At 43.2% G+C, this 20,935-nt stretch overlaps 2 protein-coding genes, 1 long non-coding RNA gene and 1 pseudogene across 4 annotated transcripts in view; 2 read left to right on the top strand and 2 right to left on the bottom strand.

Moving 5' to 3' along the window:
* CALHM6 (calcium homeostasis modulator family member 6) lies at positions 1 to 1,724 on the bottom strand. The gene is made up of 2 exons (XM_023254277.2): positions 1,194 to 1,724; positions 1 to 563 (listed from the first exon to the last, which is right to left on the bottom strand). The coding sequence occupies exons 1-2, from the start codon at positions 1,722 to 1,724 to the stop codon at positions 141 to 143; spliced, it is 954 nt and encodes a 317-aa protein (XP_023110045.2). The 3' UTR covers positions 1 to 140.
* Positions 1,725 to 2,307: 583 nt separating this feature from the next.
* On the top strand, positions 2,308 to 16,016 carry LOC109499856. 2 transcript variants are annotated; one of them, XR_006598200.1, is made up of 5 exons: positions 2,308 to 2,447; positions 6,476 to 6,560; positions 7,803 to 7,989; positions 11,310 to 11,412; positions 15,530 to 16,016. It is a non-coding gene; the product is annotated as an uncharacterized LOC109499856 (long non-coding RNA). The 2 variants fall into 2 exon arrangements; XR_006598199.1 differs by lacking the exon at positions 15,530 to 16,016 and adding an exon at positions 5,784 to 6,037 and having other exon boundaries at positions 2,331 to 2,447; positions 11,310 to 11,981.
* DSE (dermatan sulfate epimerase) overlaps positions 7,831 to 20,935 on the bottom strand; it is a 105,083-nt gene continuing 91,978 nt past the window's right edge. The window contains exon 6 of the mRNA XM_045057929.1: positions 7,831 to 7,855. Within this exon, the coding sequence (XP_044913864.1) occupies positions 7,846 to 7,855 (10 nt within the window). The 3' untranslated portion in view covers positions 7,831 to 7,845. The remainder of the gene's footprint in view (positions 7,856 to 20,935) is intronic.
* On the top strand, positions 17,288 to 18,657 carry LOC101095661 (annotated as a pseudogene).

Here is a 20,935-nt window from a genome sequence, read left to right as displayed (position 1 = left end):
TAAAGTTCTCAATTTTTTATTTGATTTAAAATTGTTTCCACAATTTGAAAAATCGAAAAAAAAGTCATAAAAATACCAAAGTTGATTTTTTAAAATGAAGCGATAACTCAAAAGAACTTTCCTCATATCCATTAATAAGGTCATAAGTCAGCAGTAGTGTGCATACCAGGTGTATCCACAAAGCCAAGAATGGGAATCACTGTATCTCCTTCTTTAGATTTGATGCTCTCACTCTTCTCTGTTCTATGAACATACTTGTGCAACATGCTATAGTACTGCTCCTTTGGATTGAAAGTATATAGTGATGAAATCTGCTGCCAGTCTCTAATGCTTGGGGTATTGTATTCCTTCGGATGTGAGCACTCAAAGAAACATTTAACATTCTCTTTGGCCAATTCTGTCGCATGCTCTGTGGCTTGACTCTTAAGGATCTGCTGCTCCTGTTCCAAATAGATTTTCCAAAATTTCAGCTGCAGAAAACTAACTGGAGATAGGCATCGGATGATAGATGTAAAAATCAAAAGGAAGATGATAACAACTGCGATTAGGATCCAGCCCAGCACCTGAGGAAAACACAACAAAACAGCAACTTAGTGACATTTTTTCGTAAAAAAATTTTAAATCCTTACATAAAGGTTGAACTACTCACAGTTATGCTGATGAACAAGCAACCGTTTTAGGTCTTAGTCTCTTAAGAGAAAGAAGAGACAACCTCCCAAACGCCTCAACCACTTGACCGGTCATTTTCCAAGTCCCGTCGAGGGCCCAGGGAAAAGCCTACTTACTCGTCACTCGGCTAGAATTCAACACGTGGAATTTCGGCAAATCCAATGAAACAAGCATTCATTTTCAAGAGTCTCCGGGCTTTATATGCCCAGAAGCAGTGTGGGGCGGGGGCTTTAGAGCCAGGGAGGCCCATTTTATTGTAACAATTCTGCCTTCTTCCGGCCGGACAAACAACTCGATCTGGACTTGGTGTACTGGCTAAAAAGAGAGTAAGTAAGGCAGGACGGGAGCTGAACGGCCAGGCGCGGTACCCGGCACAGAGCAGGTGCCTTCCCTCCTTTTCGTTCGTTTTACTGAAATTGTCGCCGTTCCAGCTTGTCGCCCGGGGTCCCGTGTCTGGGGCGAGGGTACCGGCCCAGCCGGCCCCGCTCCCATCCTCCCAACCGCGTCCAGCGCCCGCGCCTGACCTGAGACTGGGCCTTGAGCTCCTTCAGGAGGTCCTGCGCGTCGGGCGCCCGGGCCTGGTGGCAGGGCGCCAGCGGCAGCTGGGCCTCGCAGGCGGGGTCGCGGCCCCGGCACAGCAGCCGCGCCAGTGGGGCGCTCCCGCTGGCCGCGCACTCGTAGAAGGCGCCCCAGAGCAGCGCCACGGCCACCCAGGTGAGCGGCGCGACGGCGGCGGTGGCGCTGAGCTGCACGCACACCAGGGCGGCCCGCAGCCGCGGCCCGCAGCCCCCGGGGCGGGCGCCGCGCGCGCAGCAGCCGGTCAGCAGGCGCCAGGTGCGCGCGCTCAGCACGTAGCCCAGCAGGAAGAGCGCCAGCGCGGGCACCAGCAGGAAGACCAGGCCGTACGGCAGGTTCCAGGCGGCGCTGCAGGGGCACTGGAACACCGCGACGGAGAACAGGCGCTCCCCGCCCGCCGTCAGGAGCGTCACCAGGCCGTAGCCCAGCGCGCGGGGATGCTGCAGGTGCAGGTTTAGCACCGCCTGAAACTTATCCATGGGCCTCGTGCCGTGGACGGGGCGCCCTGGACGGGGCCGGATGCTTCTGCCTCTTCACCGCCCTGCACTTTTCACTGCCCTGCGCTTGCAGTGGTTTGGGTGGACTGAGGTCTAGGGCTTCCCACTCTACGAAGCAGCAGCTTCCGGACAGGGGGAAAGGGCCTCTCCGGGCTCCGAGAGCTTTCGCTTTCTTATTTCAGGCAGAGCAGCTGTGGCCAACACACACCTTTGACGTCCGCAGGACCCCTGGTGACTTCTCTCTCGCAGTTCAGGAACCTGACTGAGGATAGACCCCATTCCATTGTTACCTTTGTTTCCCCCCAACTTATAAGAAACTAGGGGGCTTTCCTTGGCATCCTGATTCAATGCAGCTACCCAAATGAAAAGAATACATTGTATTTGGGCAGAAAGGAAAACACTCCATCTTCCCTTATTGCGGCCACCCTACTTAGTTCCTAAGCCAACTCCAAGTCAGATCAAATGATTACGAAAAAACCTGGTCATTTACGGGAAACATTACTCAAGGACAAATTTTCTAGTTTCTCTTTCATAAGCGAAATCACCACAAAGCCCAGCTCAAGTTCGGGTACCTCTGTGATCTTCTGTTCCCCTCCTGTTCTCCTGGACAGAATCACCAGCATAATTCACACGGACTTCTCTGATCTCCCACAGGTCGTTAGACTGGATATATTGTATTGATTTCTGCCTCCTTTATTCCCCCAGGTATGTGCTAGCATTGTCAGTACTTTGACAAATGTCCAATTTTTACTCAGTGACCACCAAGGTGATCAGAGGTGGGTGGTGAGGCAGCGGAGACATGGTTATTCGGAAAACACTGATTGAACCCCCAAAATTCCAATTGCTGCCACATCCAACTAACATGTTGTTTCCTCCACCTTTCTCAAAAAGCAGCATTGCTCTGACTCAAACTGTCACCATTTCGGTGAAATTGAGCCGTTTTGGTGTGTGGCTGCAGAGTGAGGTGAGAGGTGCTTGAAAGAACATAGGCTTTGGAGTCGGGTGCATCGTGTCTGTGCGTGTATTTAATAAGTGCGCCCTGGGGCGCCTGGGTGGCGCAGTCGGTTAAGCGTCCGACTTCAGCCAGGTCACGATCTCGCGGTCCGTGAGTTCGAGCCCCGCGTTGGGCTCTGGGCTGATGGCTCAGAGCCTGGAGCCTGTTTCCGATTCTGTGTCTCCCTCTCTCTCTGCCCCTCCCCCGTTCATGCTCTGTCTCTCTCTGTCCCAAAAATAAATAAACGTTGAAAAAAAAATTAAAAAAAAAATAAGTGCACCCCTCTGAGACTCTGCATCCCCATTTGTAAAAGCAGAATAGTCCTCACTTTTCAAGATTGTTGAGACAAGTAAATTGAGTAGCATATGTAAAACACCTTTATATATAAGGTGTGCCCATTGAATGTTTTTTTTTAATTTTTTTAATGTTTATTTATTTTTGAGAGAGAGAGAGAGAGACAGAGCATGCGTGGGGGGAGGGTCAGGGAGAGAGGGAGACACAGAATCTGAAGCAGGCTCCAGGCTCTGAGTGGTCAGCACAGAGCCCATCGCGGGGCTGGAACTCATGAACTGTGAGATCATGACCTGAGCTGAAGTTGGACGCTTAACCTACTGAGCCACCCAGGCGCCCCGAATGAATGTTTAATGTGAGGGATTGCCTCTTATATCGCAACGCTGGGAAGAGACAACAAATAACTGTGTTGTACATGATTTAAGAATGCATATTAATGCTCAGTTTTAGACCAAGGATTGTATTCAGTGAGTTGATGATCCTCTCTTGCCTTAGGAGAATTGCTGTGCCCTTTGAGGTCCACCTCACTACAAGGAGGGTATTTGGTTATGGAGTCTGGGTGGACAGGTCATAGTGAACTGGTTACTGTCAGCACCCGTCCACCAGGTTTGCCTTATTCACCTGGGAAGAGTAAGTAGGCTAAAGAACCATGTGGACTGTTAGAGCACGGAAAAGAAATGTATTATTCTTGTCTTAGTCCAGCGTGCCTTCTTAGCAACCTCCCAGTACCAGTGCCTGGCCCCAAATCACCATTCCCAAGCATTTTGATGAAAAGCTGTCCTCTCTGTGTCAGTCTTAAGAAGCTACCCCCAGATCAGAGTCTAAATTGTCATGCAGGACAGTTGGGGACCATTTCTCTGAGATTAAACCAGGTACTGCTGGGCTCCCTGTAAACTTGCAGCAAAAGTCCGTATTTGAGGCACATCGCTTCTTCTATGACTATCATCTCTTTATTCCTACATCTCAAAAAAATTTTTTTTCCTCTCCCGTTGTCCTTCAGGTGATTCTGCCCTTTTACTGCTAGACTCTTCTTCACTCCCACCACACGTCTCCTAAAGATGTTGTCTTCCCCCTCCTCGCTTTCCATAGATCACCATGAACAAATTCTTTTATATACACCTTTATGCAGATGGCTTTACCGAAATCTCCCTTAACTGTAACCAAACTAAAATGTGCCCCCTCTGTCCTCTTGAGTGAGGTTTATTTTATTCTCCCACATTTCTCAAAACAAGGAGGACGGTTGGCTGGCATTCTCCCATTACAATGTCCAAACCCAGGCTTTCCTGTCATCTTCTAATACTTTATTCTCCACTGAGAGTCAAGCTATTCAGCACAACTTCCTCCCCCACTTCACTCCTGCCACCCGTGCTCATTCCCTGCATTTATCAAGACTTTCGCATCTGGTGACAGCCTTCCTCGTCTCCCTAGCTCCTGTTATTTAGTCAAGGATTTGGTTTCATATCTTTTTAGTTATGGAAACTTTCATTTTGCCAGTCCCCTATCTGTCTAATTTGTTTATTTAAACAGTTTATTTGTTCATTTGTTCATTCAGTCGCTCATCTAAAATGTGTAATAAGCCCCCATGATACGCTAGGAACTTATAAAAGTGCCTGGTATTATTGGGTACCACAAGGAATAACACAAATAGATACCCTCCTTTCATTGAGCTTGTATTAGTGAGGAGATAGATAGAGGAGGCAAGTCTCAAGGGTATGCAAATAATTAAAATGGAATCATGTAGTAGAGAGTCTCCTGAAAAAGCCTTTGTAAGGGGAGGACATTTAAGGGTCCATCTGAATGACCAAGGCTCTGGGGTTCAAGGGATCTTGGCATTCTGTGGTTGGAAAGAAAGCCAGAGTGATGGGACATTAAAGGTGAAAAGGAGGGGCGCCTGGGTGGCGCAGTCGGTTAAGCGTCCGACTTCAGCCAGGTCACGATCTCGCGGTCTGTGAGTTCGAGCCCCGCGTCAGGCTCTGGGCTGATGGCTCAGAGCCTGGAGCCTGTTTCCGATTCTGTGTCTCCCTCTCTCTCTGCCCCTCCCCCGTTCATGCTCTGTCTCTCGCTGTCCCAAAAATAAATAAACGTTGAAAAAAAATTAAAAAAAAAAAAGGTGAAAAGGAAGTTGGCACATTTTGAGGGCAGAGGTGCAGGTGAGTGGTTGGGTTTAGGGGCTTTATAGACCAGAGTATGTGGCTGAGAACCCTGCCCCTGCAACTCATTACAGGCTGAGCTGCTTCCTGACCGATTATCCTATCAGCTTGTGTCTCCAAACACTACCTCCTGGGGTTGCCACCACCGTACTCCCCAACTCTGCACTTATTACACGTTACCGTAATTGTGAGTCTGGGTTCTGCCTGCCAGTCTGAATTTTCTCCCAGAACCAGCAGATGAGTCTAGTACCCTGATATCTATCCCTGCCATCTCTGGAGCAGCGGGTGGTTCTAGTTCTGAGTCTATTGAAGATGGTTCAGCCCTTTATACCCAGCTCCGTTTGGAGAAAATATTGCTGAGAAGTTCAGTGTTTAGTGGAAATAGAGTAACATCCTAATGGTGTGGAGAGGATTCAAGAATTGTCTCTTGAAAGTAGACTAAATAATATTTGAAAGACCTTTACACTTTGGGAAATCTGTAATTTAACACCAATTTACTTTAGCTTTTAAAAAATGCATGAGAGATTCTCATGGTAAGCATGTTGGAAAACCAATGGTTATGGGGTTTGTTTTGTCTTGTTTTAACTGTCATACTTTCTTTCTCAGCACTTTCATTACCACTGTCAGGAATGGGTTTCAGAAACCACAAAAAATTTCATGGAAGAGACAGGAAAAGAAACTTGAAGGAATTTCACACTGAATGGAAAAGTTCCTTCTAGTCGTCTTCGAGTGAGCTAGTTCTCAAACATTATTCTCTGTAGTCTTCCTGAGAACTCAGACTACTGGTATAACCCTGCTTGGAATATGACTGCTGGATTCTAGCAATGTGTTGATCCCGGCCCCAAGACCCGCCCACGAAAGTAAAGTCAAATCAAAATTTGTCTAGATTTTAAGTATCCACCATGTACAAGACAAAACTTTAGATGCCAAAAATAACACGTAAATTTAGAAAAATCTGACAATCTTAGAGAATACCTTTCTGTGAGCTGTAATTTATGGATTTATTATTTGTTATGTATTTGAAAATCTTAACCTGATATTATCTGAAGATTTTTGAATGTTTATAAAAGTTCTTCCAGTGGAAGTTTAAAGCCGAAGGAGGGAAAGATCATACCCTTCCCCAGACACAGGATGTCGTTTGTTAAATGGCAATCCCATGACGGTTCAAGTAACCTTTTTACGGATTATTTTCTCTTTTTCTTAGCATGAATTTTCTAAACCTGTCACAAAATTTTAAGTATTCACTGATTCACACACTAAGAATACTTTTTTTTTTTTTTTTTTTTTTTTTACAAAAGATGATTATTTTAACCCTGAGGACCTAGATGTGGCCAGTCTTTGCTGGGACCACTGTCGTCATCGTCATCGTCACCATCTGACACTGTAAGTCTATTAAAGGTTCTAGTTTTCCCACCGTGGTTCTTAGAACCTATGTCTATTAAGGATTTTGGTAAATTAAATTATGTTTTTCCCTCGACTCAAATTATTTCACAGGTGATTTTACTGTGTGCTAGAGTTTCATGGTCAATGGGCACTTACTTACACTTTGCTTCATCCCGAGCCTCAGTTCCCCTGCCGTGCCGATTTGGTTTACCAGTTTGCGAACTATGATGAAAGGTTTGGATTTCCAAAGATAATAATGGTGAATCGCAAATAAGATTAAAGGACAAGAATAAAGAAGAAAAGTAATTTAATAGGAGGAAATTTGGGTTTCTTCAAATTATAAATAACATTATCGCAAAGTCTCAAAAAAATTTACATTAATGGAGAACTTAAAAAGTGTTGTGGAAGGTCTTTCCTAAAAGAATATATCACATGAGGGGCACCTGGCTGGCTCAATTGGTAGAGCATGCTACTCTTGATCTGAGGGTCATGAGTTTAAGCCCCACATTGGGTATAGAGGTTACTTAAAAATAATAAGATAGATAAGATAAAAAATAAGTCACATGAAATACGCCACATATTGAAAACACTCACATCTATGCAAATGGAATACAAAGTAAGTACACATGATTGAGGTAGATCTGTATGTGCTAGTATGGTGAAAAGGCAGAGTTGACCTGTTAATTGGAAAAGGTAAACCAAAATTCTGCCTGTCATACATTTGTGTAAAAAAAGGAAAGGAAAAGAAAATGTATATATGTCCCTTGCAGATGTGTACGCTATTCTGCAAGATTAAAAAAATACTGTCAAGGGATGCCTTGATGCCTCAGTTCGTTAAGCATCTGACTGGGGCTCAGGTCATGATCTCACGGTTCGTGGGTTTGAGCCGCACATGGGGCTCTGGGCGACCAGCACAGAGCTTGCTTCAGACCCTCTGTCCCCCTTTCTCTCTGCCCCTCCCCACATCTCTCTCTCTCTCTCAAAAATAAATAAACATTAAAAAAATACTGTCAAATGTTTACCTCTGAGAAGTAACGGAGACGGTTGGGAATGAATGCAGGGAGAGAGACTGGTTGGATATCTTTCTTCACTGTTTGCCTTTTTAAAAACATGCATATGTTTCTTCTACAATTAAAAAACACTAACATGAAATGTCTTGATCTAATGGAGAATCTCTGAGGAACAAGTCTGGAAAGAGGCTTTTTCATAGGCTCTTCTTTGTCCTTCCTTCTCTGTACACAGGGCTTTTATCAAGGGTTGCTCCCCGAGCCTGGATGCCAATCATTCACCTCTCCCTGGCAAAAGTAATAAATCATAGCGAGAAACTGACTGCTTTTGAAGAATATAGAAGATAAAGAAACTGAGTGTTTGAGAACTGGAAGGTGGCAAAAAGCAGCAGGAGGCGAAGAGGAAAAGATCAAGTGGAAAGGTTGGGATTGGGTGACATTTGTCCAAATTCTGAGGGAAACATTTGTCCAAATTCTGTCTCCTTCAGAGAGGGCTTCAGCTCTACTCTGTAGAGTCTCCTATGTATCCATTACTGTCACAGAAACAAGGCAGAGAGGAAAGCCAGGTGGTAAAGAAAGAAGGTGGGTGAGAGTTTAGATTGTGGAGCTTTTGAAGGGCAATAGGGAGTTCAGCTTCCAGCAGTTTAGAAACCACTATTGCTTCTTTTAAATGTTGATCCAGACAAGTTTTTCCTGGGTTTCCAGGAGCTACCTGTTTTGGTCTAGCTTCCTTAAAAACCATGTATGTACGGGGGGAATCCAGAAAACCAATAGTGTTTGGTGAGTTAAGATATTGTTTAATGGAGGCTGGGAACTGCTCCTAACTGAGCAACAGATTTAAGGAAAGAGAAGTGATTCCTAGTAAAGAGAATTCCAATTTATCCCAGGATCTCTTTCCTGGGGGGCTATTATCAAGTTGCAAGAACAGTAAGAAAAGAAATACCATTAAAGCACTACTCTCTTTCCATGGAAGGAGGAGGAAGTTGGAGCAGATATTAGAAAGCACTCTGGGAATTGATTACTGAATTGAAATGGCTTCTTATCTGTACACACTGACAGATAATCTTCAGGGATACTAGAAAACCAGGTTGGAGGGACACCACTGTCTTCTAGATGGAGTCTTGGCTTCTTCCCAGGAACCCCACACTCTCCTTCCTCCAGCTCTGGGAGCTGAGTACTCTGCTCCTATAGGAAGCAACTCTCTCCTCTTTAGGGATTGCTTTTCAATGATGAACATATAGATCATCTTCTCTGTGTCTACATTCTTCTACTAGGCAGCGTTTGCATCTTGGGAAAGTTTGGGTAATACCATAATATCCTGTCTCCAAGACATTTTCTGTTCCTTCTTTCTGTTCATTATAGACAGTGATGTGATCAGAATATGTCCCCCAAAATTCATACATTGAAACCCTAACCCCCAAAAGTGATGGTATTAGTAAGTAGGGCCATTCTGAGGTGTTTAAGTCATGAGAGTTTTTAAGAGTAGGATTAGTGCTCTTATAAAAGAGGCTCCAGAAAGATCCCTCGCTCCTGAGGGGTGGGGATCTCCCAATAGCTATTAAATACTTCAGTGAATTCTTGTGGTCCACTTTACTGTACGGGGACAAGTACATGTAATCTTTCCATTTGCCATAAGGAAAGGAAGGATCATTAGTTCTACTATAGGCTACTCTTTTGTTTCACTCCTCTTCCCACCCCAGAACTCACAAACCTTCTTTCCACCCCTTCTAACTGCCCCCCCCCCCGCCACAATAAAAACACAAAGAACAAAAAAGCAGAAGTCCAAACATGGAGCTCACAGTCCAGAGTTTGGGTAGTGCATGGTAGTCTCTACATTAGGTCTTCATGTGGCCCTTCTTGGGCTACAGACCCATGAACTCACAGTAATAGATTAATCTGTCCCTCCACAGACAATGTAGAGTGGAGGAACAGGGCCAGAACAACCACAAGAAATACTCCATTCTGAAAGGGAAAAATGGAAGCCAGAAGCAGGCACTGATTGACCTCTTATGTTTCTGGGCAAATACCAGAAAGGCCTCTACCCGAAACAAGGCTGTTGAAAAATGTTCCTTGAATCTCGACTCTACCCTCTGGAGAGTCTTCTTATGTTACTGTCCTTGGCCACATATTCAATGAGTATATGCTCTTCTGGGAGCAGACTAGTGTTCTTAGTTCATGTGCTACTTGTACAATGTTGGAAGACCACAAGTCCAGTTGGGTTTTTGATTCCTTTGACTGTAAATGTCTCCCCAAATTATTTAGTAAGCTTCTTGTCTCTGATTTCAGTAAAATATATTTGCCAATACTGTTACTCACAGTTCTTTTCAAAACATAGTTCTCAGATATACTATATGCTTTTGCTTTCTTGCCCCATTCTCTCTCTTCTTCCCTCTGCCCCCACTAATTTGTACATACCTGTCTTTTTCTCTTGCCAGTACAGGTACTCTGAGTAAACATGAGACTATAGTTTTCTGTGGGAAAGCTACACCTTTATTTTGATCTTTCTGTGGCTCTTTGCCAATTGAATACCTTAATTTTATCTTTGCGCCAAAGTTCTGAACTTACTGAGAGGTATTGCCAATAGGTGTAGAAGCCACACTTAATTTGGCCTTTCCATGAGTTTATTTTAATGGACTTGGTCTTCCAAGGCTTCCCCAAATTCTCTCTTTGAGTTTGGCGTCTAAAACCTGTCAGGTTTTCCGGTTTTGCAAGTCCTCATTTTTCTGAAATATTTCTATTCCTTGTTATTTCTTCTTACAAATCAACCAGTTCTTTCTTAAGATCATAAAGTCTTGCCAAAATGTAGCCAGCAGCAATCAACACACACTAGAAACATTGTTTTCTAATTTTTTCTCCTAGAGCCACATTTTCTTTAGCTATATATATATATATATATATATATATATATATATATAATCTTTATATATATATATATATATATATATATATATATATATATAATCTTTCCAAATTAATGCAGAAGTTCATTTTATCAGCAACCAAGTAAGAACTGTGGCCTCACTGGCCTCCATTATCAGCTTCTATGCTGTTCACCACTGGCTTGCTAAACTAACACCACAAATTTTAGGAAGGGAAGTGAAACTTTTTCAAGCAATCTAACAATAAGAGATAGAAAAAGTTACTTCCTTTTGGTTGTTGTCTACAGCTGAAGTAAGAAAGAAAAATGCCTCCCTTATTTCATCCTCTTCTGTTTGGGTTTGGGAAGACAGGGGAACAATGGGGCAGATAGTGAGGACGATGACAAATGATTTTTATCATGGAAGTGCCCCACGTCAAATACCAATATTTGGTCCAAACTGGTCATAAGGCTCCACCAAACTGCAAGGGAAAGGGGGAGTATGGTCCTCTCCTGTGCCTTAAAGGTGAACAGAACTGCACAAACATGAATGCGTGAGGTCTACCGTGCGTTACACGATCAGTTTTTCTAAATTCCCCCATCCACCCCTGAATCTTTTTAAGCCTCCTATTTGTCTTCCTATTACATATGACAGTTTTATCATCTTTTATTTGCTGCTTACGATTTTTTCCATCTCCCCAACTAGATTATAGGTTTCGTGACAGCAAGATCTAACTCCTCTTTGGTTACACAAGTCTTAGCACAGTACCCAGGACATTATAGGTGTTCAATAAATATCTGTGGGTATAAGGAGTGAATCAATGGATGAATGAATGAATGAATGAATGGGAAGCAGACTTGGATTTTTCTCTTCTCTTACTGCAGAGTCAGCACCATGTGTACTTTGCTCAGCTCGGAACTTGAACCCTTCTACAGAGATCACGTCTGTCTGAGCCTCTTGAATCGCCAACCTTGTGAAAAACAATAGGTAAACGTATCCAGGGAGAAATAGGGCAACACCAAGGAGACAACAGGGCCATAGGACAGGTTCCAGGTACAGCTGAAGGGCCATCTGGACACCCACTCCCACCCACTTTCGTCAGAGTCACCAAGCACAGTGGGGGGTCGGGGTGGAGCCACAGGCACTGACAGAGTAGTGACTCCCCCACAACTTCCTCCTTCCTGTCCAGCTCAGCCTGTTTACTCAGCAGACTTGTCTGGTGTAAAGCTCTCATCTTCCCCACAACAGGCCCCATTTCTCCACCACCTTCCCATACCACACATAGCTGTATTTCTTAAGGGAGGGATTTTTCTTTTTACGTTAGCTGTAGACAGCAACCAAAGGTAAATAACAATTTGTCTATATTTTATTATTCGATTCCTTAAAGAGGTTTCACTTCCTTTCTTGGGAGCAATGAGCCAAGCATGAATAGGTTTTGTGGACACTAAGTCTCAAGTTTGACTGTGACTCCACTTTGGCACTCTACCTGACCTTCTCCGGTAGTGCTGGGCACCTGCCTTACCTTATTAAGTTAATTAAAGTTTGGCTACTAATGACACTCTTCTGGTTCTCCTCCTAACTTGGTGGCTGTCCATCTAAGTGTCCTTCCCAGGCTCCTCCTCCAATCATTAATATTGGTAGTCACTAGAATTCAGTCCTTTCCACATACACTTCCCAAATAATCTCCTTTTGGTGCACCACTAGCTAGATGTGTGACCTGGGGCAAGTTATTGGCCTCTGTGTGCCTCAGTTCTTTCATCTGTGAAATGAAAATAATAGTATTATGTGCCTCCTTGGGTTGTTGTGAAGATTACATGGGTTGATATAAGTAACATTCTTTTTTTGAATTTTACTAAGTTTTTAATTTTAATTCCAGTGTAGTTAACATACAGTGTTCTATTAGTTGCAGTTGTATGACACAGTAATTCAGTAATTCTATACACTACTCAATACTTATCATGATAAGGGTACTCTTAATCCTCATCACCTATTTCACTCATCTCCCCACCCACCTCCCATCTGGTAACCATCTGTTTGTTCCCTATAGTTAAGGGTCTGTTTCTTGGGGTACCTGGGTGGCTCAGTTGATTAAGTGTCTCACTCTTGGTTTTAGCTCAGGTCATGATCTCATGACTCGCGAATTCAAGTCCCACATCGGGCTCTGCGCTGACAGCACAGAGCCTGCTTGGGATTCTCTGTCTCCCTCTCTCTCTGCCCCTCCTACCCCCTCTCACACTCTCTCTCTGTCTCAAAAATAAATAAACATTTTTTAAAAACTGAGTCTGTTTCTCGGTTTGTCTCTCTCCCTTTTTCCTTTGTTCATTTGTTTTGTTTCTTAAATTTCATGGGTGAAATCATAGGGTATTTGTCTTTCTCTGACTGACTTATTTCTCTTAGTATAATACTCTTTAACTCCATCCATGTCATTGCAAATGGCAAGATTTCATTCTTTTTTTTTTATGGCTGAATAATATATATTCTATTGTATATAAATATATCACCTCTTCTTTATCCATTCATCTATCAGTGGACACTCGGGCCACTTCCATAATTTGGTTATGGTAAATAATGCTGCAATAAACATAGGGGTGTATGTATCCTTTCAAATTAGGTTTTCATATTCTTTGGGTAAATACTTAGTAGCGTGATTACTGGATCACAGTGTAGTCCTATTTTTAAATTTTTGAGGAAACTCTATACTGTTTTCCACAGTGGCTGCACCAGTTTGCATTCCCACCAACGTGCACAAGAGTTTCTTTTTCTCCACATCCTCACCAACACTTGTTGTTTCTTGAGATACATGTAACGTTCTCAGACTAGTGCCAGCCACGTGGTAAATGCTCAGAACGTGCTGTCAATTACTTGTTACTCTCTTTTCCCATGGCTTTGACAACCAACTGTATGTTACCATTGCCAAATCCCCATCTCCAGTCCTTCCCTTTCCTAAGTTCTCTATGGGTATTTCTGATTTCCTATAGCAGACATTTTTGCTTATGTCCAGCAATCATCTCAAACCCAAAATAGAACTCATTTTTCCCCAAAACTTACTTTTCCTCCAGAATTCTGATGTCACTTAAGGATATCAGCCTTTCAAGCTGGAAAACTGAGGGTCACCTGTAAGTGCCACTCCATTTCCTGTGCAGCTCGGTGCTGCCCCAGGACCGTCCCTCATATTGGACCTCTTCTCCACCCTCACTGAAAGTGGACCGGGCCCTTATTCCCTCACTCCACTCTAGCTGATGCCACACGGTCCTATCAGACAGAATTAACTTCCTGAAAGAAATCTGATTTAGGCTGGAGAAACTGTTGTGCACATGTGAAAAGTACAAAGTACAAAAGCTCATAGCAGTATTGTTTGTATTAGGAAAAAACTGGTTTAAAAAATGTCAATAAGTATCCAACAGTGTCACACAGGAGAAATTGCAAAATATTCAAACAGGAGAATGCTATACAGCAGCGTAAATAAACGCTGACACAGCGACAACCAACAAGGATGCATGTTAAAAACGTTATGTTGTTGGGCTGTCTGGGTGGCTCAGTCAGTCAGTTAAACATCTGAGTTCAGTTCAGGTCATGATCTCGCAGATCGTGAGTTCAAACCCCATGTCCGCCTCTGTGCTGACAGCTCAGAGCCTGGAGACTGCTTCAGGTTCTGTGTCTCCCTCTCTCTCTGCCCCTCTTCCCCCCTCAAGAAGTAAATATTAACAAAAAATATTTTTTAAAAAACATTATGTTGAGCAAGAAAAATCAAACACAAAGAAAAATTTAAGTATGACTCCATTTATAAAAAGTTCACAAACAGTTAAAATGAAATTTTATTTTCTGAGGATGTTTATAAAAGTCATGAAACAGTAAAGAAAAAGAAAGTGTTGAGGAAGAATCACAGACACAGTGATTACTGTCTTTGGGGCTTGAATGGGATTATGACTGGGATAGAAAGAAGGGGGAGTGTTCACAAAGTTCTATTTCTATACCAGGGTGAGGGGCACAGAAGTATTGGCTTTATAACTATGCTTTATACAGTATATTTCTTTTACTAGTTTTCTGACTGTGGCTTATGTTTCTTAACTTATCAGGCAGAAAAAGAAAGAAATACAGTCACATTATTTTCTGGTTGAATATCCTCAATATTCCCATTGTCAAGAGGACAAGTTCTGTATTCCCAACTATATGGGATCTCTTCCCAGTCGTGCTCCAGACACCTCTGTCCCCTCCATCCCGTGCACCCCAGTTTCCCACAGCGCTGCCCCCTACATTACCTGTACTGATTATCACAGTGTTCCTCAGTTGTGTGTCTTTTCATTAGCTCTGCTTGCTGCTTGGAATGCTGTTTCTCTGTTCTTCACCTGGCAAACTACTCTCCTCCTTTAATACTTAGTCCAATGTCATGTTTTCATTGAGGCTATCCTTAAAACCCCCAAGTGGAGTTAGTAGTTCTGTTTCCTTGCTCCACACTATTAAATAAATAAATAAATAAATAAATAAATAAATAAGTCTGCAACAGTCCTTACGGTGCCTACTGCAGCAATCCTTTCCAGAATTCTGTCTCCCCTATTAACCTGGGAGCTCCCAGAGGGCCAGGGCCTCTTCGTATTCATCACTGTGTCACTGAGCAAAGTCCGTCGTTGCCTGTCCAGCGCTCTTCTCACTCCTGAGGGAGCTCTCACCACACCACATATTAGCTGCCTCTCTTTACTTGGCTGTCTCCGTTGATCATACAATTTTTGTGAGAATTGAAGCGAGATGGTGGAAAGAACCCAGCACAGTACTTAGGTCATTTTGGTTTTACAGTTAGATTTTATAAAAGATTTTTTTTTAGCAGTGGTGACTCAGAAATGTGCTAGAGGGCGCTAGTTCACTGCCATAATAGGCTCTTAGGCTCTACGGGGTGTTAACGTTTGACTTGATCATCTAACAGAGAATCAAAGACAGTTTAGTAAACAAATTATCAGCCATCTTTATTCAGGGAAATAAATGAATACAGCTCAAAAATTTAAGTCTGCAACTTGCTTGAAATTATTTGGGGGAAGAACAATCCAACAGCTGGATTGATGGCATCATAAACTTGTTTTCATCCCTGTTTTGTTTATTCTCCCCAACCAAGGGTTGGTCTAACTTACAGTTGGAAATGTCAAAGCAGGCAATGTTGGTTTTGGTGACGCCTTCACCTGCACCAAAGTGAAGAAATGCCAAGCAAGGTGACTCCTTAACTGTGAAATTAAAGGATTGGACTAGATCATCTGCAGAGTCCCTTTCAACTCTAACATTTTGTAATCCACAATTCTGGTTCTGGAAGGAAACAGGCATGATCTCCAGAAATTACAAACATTCAACCAAAAAGTGCCAAAATTCAATCAAAAGTAAAAAAACAAATAATTCTTTAAATCTTCCAAAACAGGAAGATAAAACAAAACAAAACAAAAAACAGTTTCATTCTTTCCTTCCATTGAATGCTGGGGTTTAAAAAGCAGTGTGAGCATCCCCAAAGGCAAGGGAATTAAAAGCAAAAATGAATTACTCGGACCTTATGAAGATAAAAAGCTTCTGCACAGCAAAGGAAACAACCAACAAAACTAAAAGGCAACCAATGGAATGGGAAAAGATATTTGCAAATGACATATCGGACAAAGGGCTAGTATCCAAAATCTATAAAGAGCTCACCAAACTCCACACCCGAAAAACAAATAACCCAGTGAAGAAATGGGCAGAAAACATGAATAGACACTTCTCTAAAGAAGACATCCGGATGGCCAACAGGCACATGAAAAGATGCTCAACATCGCTCCTCATCAGGGAAATACAAATCAAAACCACACTCAGATATCACCTCACGCCAGTCAGAGTGGCCAAAATGAACAAATCAGGAGACTATAGATGCTGGAGAGGATATGGACAAACGGGAACCCTCTTGCACTGTTGGTGGGAATGAAAACTGGTGCAGCCACTCTGGAAAACAGTGTGGAGGTTCCTCAGAAAATTAAAAATAGACCTACCCTATGATCCAGCAATAGCACTACTAGGAATTTACCCAAGGGATACAGGAGTACTGATGCATAGGCGCACTTGTACCCCAATGTTTATAGCAGCACTCTCAACAATAGCCAAATTATGGAAAGAGCCTAAATGTCCATCAACTGATGAATGGATAAAGAAATTGTGGTTTATATACACAATGGAGTACTACATGGCAATGAGAAAGAACGAAATATGGCCCTTTGTAGCAACGTGGATGGAACTGGAGAGTGTGATGCTAAGTGAAATAAGCCATACAGAGAAAGACAGATACCATATGTTTTCACTCTTATGTGGATCCTGAGAAACTTAACAGAAACCCATGGGGGAGGGGAAGGGGAAAAAAAAAAGAGGTTAGAGCAGGAGAGAGCCAAAGCATAAGAGACCCTTAACAACTGAGAACAAACTGAGGGTTGATGGGGGTGGGAGGGACGGGAGGGTGGGTGATGGGTATTGAGGAGGGCACCTTTTGGGATGAGCACTGGGTGTTGTATGGAAACCAATTTGACAATAAATTTCGTATATTGAAAAAAAAAAATAAAATAAAATAAAATAAAAAAATAAAAAAATAAAAAGCAGTGTGAGTAACAAGTGATTGGCTGTCTCAAAGATGTATTGATTGTGAAGTATTTTCTAGCTTCTTTTATATCTCCACACCTGTTAATAATTATTTCAGACAAATATTTGTCTTTAAGAGAGGGAGATGAGGTAGTCTTCTTTTATATAAAGTATTAGCCAGCCAATATAAGCCAGCATTATAGTTTTACAATGACTTCATTCATTTCAAACAACCTGAAAAACCCACAAACATTTATGAGTAAGAGCAAAATCCAGATAACAATATTAAGGGATGAATATGAAGAAATCAGTAAATAATTTGTTTTTATGTTTATGAAGCATTGCTACTTCATAAGAATCAAAGTGACTCGCAGTTTGGGTGTAAGATGAGACCAGAAACAAAAAGCAGAAGTCTGATTTTGCACTGATGATATATCTGATGCCCTGTGCAAGCCGTGCTGCAGAATCTTAAACTACGACAAATAGTTGTAATTTCTAGAATATGGGGTTGTCTTTTAGAGGACAAGCCAGGCTGGGACCCGAGAAGGTAACGGGGTAAAAATAGTGCTCTGGTGGGCAGCGAGGTGCAGGTTCAGAAGGGCATTCATTACAGTGTTGCTGAAGCATGGGGAAAATCGAACTGTGGCAGAAGATGGGAAAGAGCCCAAGACTGAGCCAGAAGTCAAGAGGAGTAAGGCAGGAGCAAAGGAAAATGGAAAAAAGGCAGCAGGAGAGGGGGAGTCCTGTACGAGGACCCCCATCCCCACAGATGGGAAAACCTTGCCCAGTGGCAAATCGGACATGTTCAAGATCTGCACCTGGAATGTGGGTGGGCTTCAAGTCTGGATTAAGAAGAAAGGTTGAGACTGGGCAAAGGAAGAAGCCCCAGATATCCTGTGCCTCCACCAGACCAAATGTTCAGAGAACAAACTACCAGCTGAACTTTAAGAACTGCCTGAGCTATCCCATCAGTACTGGTCCGCGGCGTGAGACAAGGAAGGTACGGTGGCGTGGTCCTGCCCTCCCACCAGTGCCCACTCAAAGTCTCCAAGGGCATCGGTGAGGAGGAGCATGATCAGGAAGGCTGAGTGACTGGCTGAATTGGACACCTCTGTGCTGGTAACAGCCTAGGGACCTAACCCAGGCAAGGTCTAATGCATCTGGAGTACCAGCCACGCAGGGGGGAAGCCTTTCACAACTTCCTGAAGGGCTTGGCTGCCCGTGAACCCCTTGGGCTATGTGCGGCCTCACTGTGGCTCAGGAAGAAATGGACCTTTAAAACCCCAAGAGAAACAAAAAGAATGCTGGCTTCTCTCCCCAAGAGCATCAAGACTTTGGGGGAATTGCTACAGGCCGTACCACTGACTGACAGTTTGGGGCACCTCTGGACCTACATGATGAATGCCTACCAAAGTGTTCGTTGGCAATCTTGATTACATTTTTTGTTGTGTCACTCTCTGTTACCTTGCACTGTGTGACAGCAAGTTCTGTTCCACAATCCTGGGTGACCAGTGTCCCATCACCCTATACCTAGCACTTTGACACCTTCCCTAAATTAAGCCTGGGAAGTAAGTTCCCCAAGCTAGCCTTAAAACTTAACACCCATCCCCAACTTCTTTAAAAACTGCTCTCTGAAGAGGGGTGCCTGCGTGGCTCAGTCGGTTAAGCACTGGGCTCTTGATTTCCACTCAGGTCATGATCTCCTAGTTTGTGAGTTTTAGCCCCGTGTGGGGCTCTGTGCTGACAGTGGGAAGCCTGCTTGGGATTCTCTCTCGTGCACATGCTCTCTCTCTCTCTCTCTCTCTCTCTCTCTCTCTCTCTAAATAAACTTAAAAAAAAACCCGCTCTCTGGAGAAATCTGCACTGTATTTCCCTTCTAAAAATGTGAATCCTTCAACCAGGCTCTTAGTGATACTCAGGTTTCCTTTAAACCCAAAAGTTCTCTCTATTTTGGTGGGTTTTTTCTCCTTCTCCTTCTCCTTTTCTCCTCACCCTCCTCCTCCTCCTCCTCCTCCTCCTCCTCCTCCTCCTCCTTCTACTTCTCTTTCTTCTTCTTTTTGCATTAAACAAAAGCTACTGATGACTTCCTCTGAACTGTCCACTTGAAAATAAAGAGCCGTAGTTTAAAAAAATAAGTAAATAAAATACGGGGGTGTCTTTTAGTCTTTTTTTAATGTTTATTTATTTTTGAGCGAGAGCAAGCAGTGGAGGGACAGAGAGAGGGGGAGACAGAGGATCCAAAATGGGCTCTGTGCTGACAGCAGAGAGCCCGGTGTGGGGGCTCAAACTCTAGAACCTGTGAGATCATGACCTGAGCTGAAGTCACTTAACCTACTGAGCCATCCAGGTGCCCCAAGTCTATCTTATTTTTTAAAGTCTACTTTGACAAAAAACAAAACAAAACAAAACAAAAAACCCTTTTGTTGCTGTTTTCAGTTTCACAAGATTAAAGGTAGAAACTGCAGTGACACTTTAGTTTTCGCATGATTATGCTCATAACTCAATTAATAGTTTAAATTGTTACAATGAGGCATTTTGAACATTTCAAGTATTAGAAGCAAATATTAAAATATTGTTTTACCTTTTTGATTTATTTTGAGAGAGAGAGACAGAGAGAGAGGGGGAGAGAGAGAGAGAGAGAGAGAGAGAGAGAGGAGAGAGAGAGAGAGAGAGAGAGAGAGAGAGAGAGAGAATCCCAAGCAGGCTCCTCACTGTCAGCACAGAGCCCCATGTGGGGCCTGAACTCACGAACCACACAAGATCATGACCTGAGCCAAAATCAAGAGTTGCCATTTAAATGATGAGCCACCCAGGTGCCCCAAAACATTGTTGTATTTTGAGGTTCATAAAATAGTCCATAATGATTTCTGTGCATCTCTAGTCCCATTTCTTAACTTTGCTGAGCCTAGCTTCCTAATTTATAAGATGGGGCTATAGCTTATGTCTTCCTTACATCCTTACCGAAGTGGTGTGCAGATGTCTGCAAAATTCTTGCTCTACAGGTCTCGGTAAGATGGCTATTATTATCACTGCTCGCCCATATGCTTTAACATAGTAATGGTGAAAACATGGAGAGGACAGTGTTTTCATGAATTGTGGGCTCTTTATATCTATCCTATTTAAAAATATTTTTTTCAAATGTTTATTTATTTGAGAGGGAGAGAGAAAGAGCAGAGGAGGGGCAGAGAGGGAGACACAGAATCCGAAGCAGACTCCAGGCTCTGAGCTGTCAGCACAGAGCCCGACATGGGGCTCAAAACCACGAACTGTGAGATCATGACCTGAGCCGAAGGCAGACACTGAACCGACTGAGCCCCTCTGTCTGAGCCCCACTGAACCAACTGAGCCCAGGCGCCCCTCTTTATATCTTATTTTAAAAACAAGACTTATTTTACAGAATTATCAAATGCCCTTTCATTCCCTATTTCTTCCTCTGGCATCCAAATTATTTTTTTAAATAAAAAAATGACCTCTCCTAAGCAGTAAATTCACAAAGGTCCTCTCATCATCTATAAGACTTTTAAAACATCCACTAAGCAACACAGAAACTCTATTTAGAAGTAGAGAAAACATGCAGTAACTTATATGAGCTCCTCCGCTTGCCAGTTTTCTCCAGGAAGTCCGATGTTCTCCTAGGTGCCCTGGCGTGACTCTCCACGTGTGTAGGTGTGGCTGCAAAGCCAGCTGAATAATCAACCCTCCTGGCCACACTGCCTGCCCACATCCCCTGCACCCACACCACATTGTCCTGTGTTCTCTAGGAAGTCAGCTGTGCTGGCGTTGCCTTGCTTGCTGCATTGCACAATGTCGTGAACTCAAAAGGCATTCTCCTGGGCAATTCCTGAAGCTTAGCAACACTCTGTTGATTACTGGTGGTTTACAACATCCCACACAAATGGTGTGTTATTTTAAGTCGTGCTTTGGCATCTGGGCTTTCTAT

Source organism: Felis catus, chromosome B2 (genome assembly GCF_018350175.1).
Source record: "Felis catus isolate Fca126 chromosome B2, F.catus_Fca126_mat1.0, whole genome shotgun sequence".
Classification (NCBI taxonomy): Eukaryota; Metazoa; Chordata; class Mammalia; order Carnivora; family Felidae; genus Felis; species Felis catus.
Note: the sequence above shows the minus strand (reverse complement) of the source record. Positions and strands in the feature narration are given on the sequence as shown.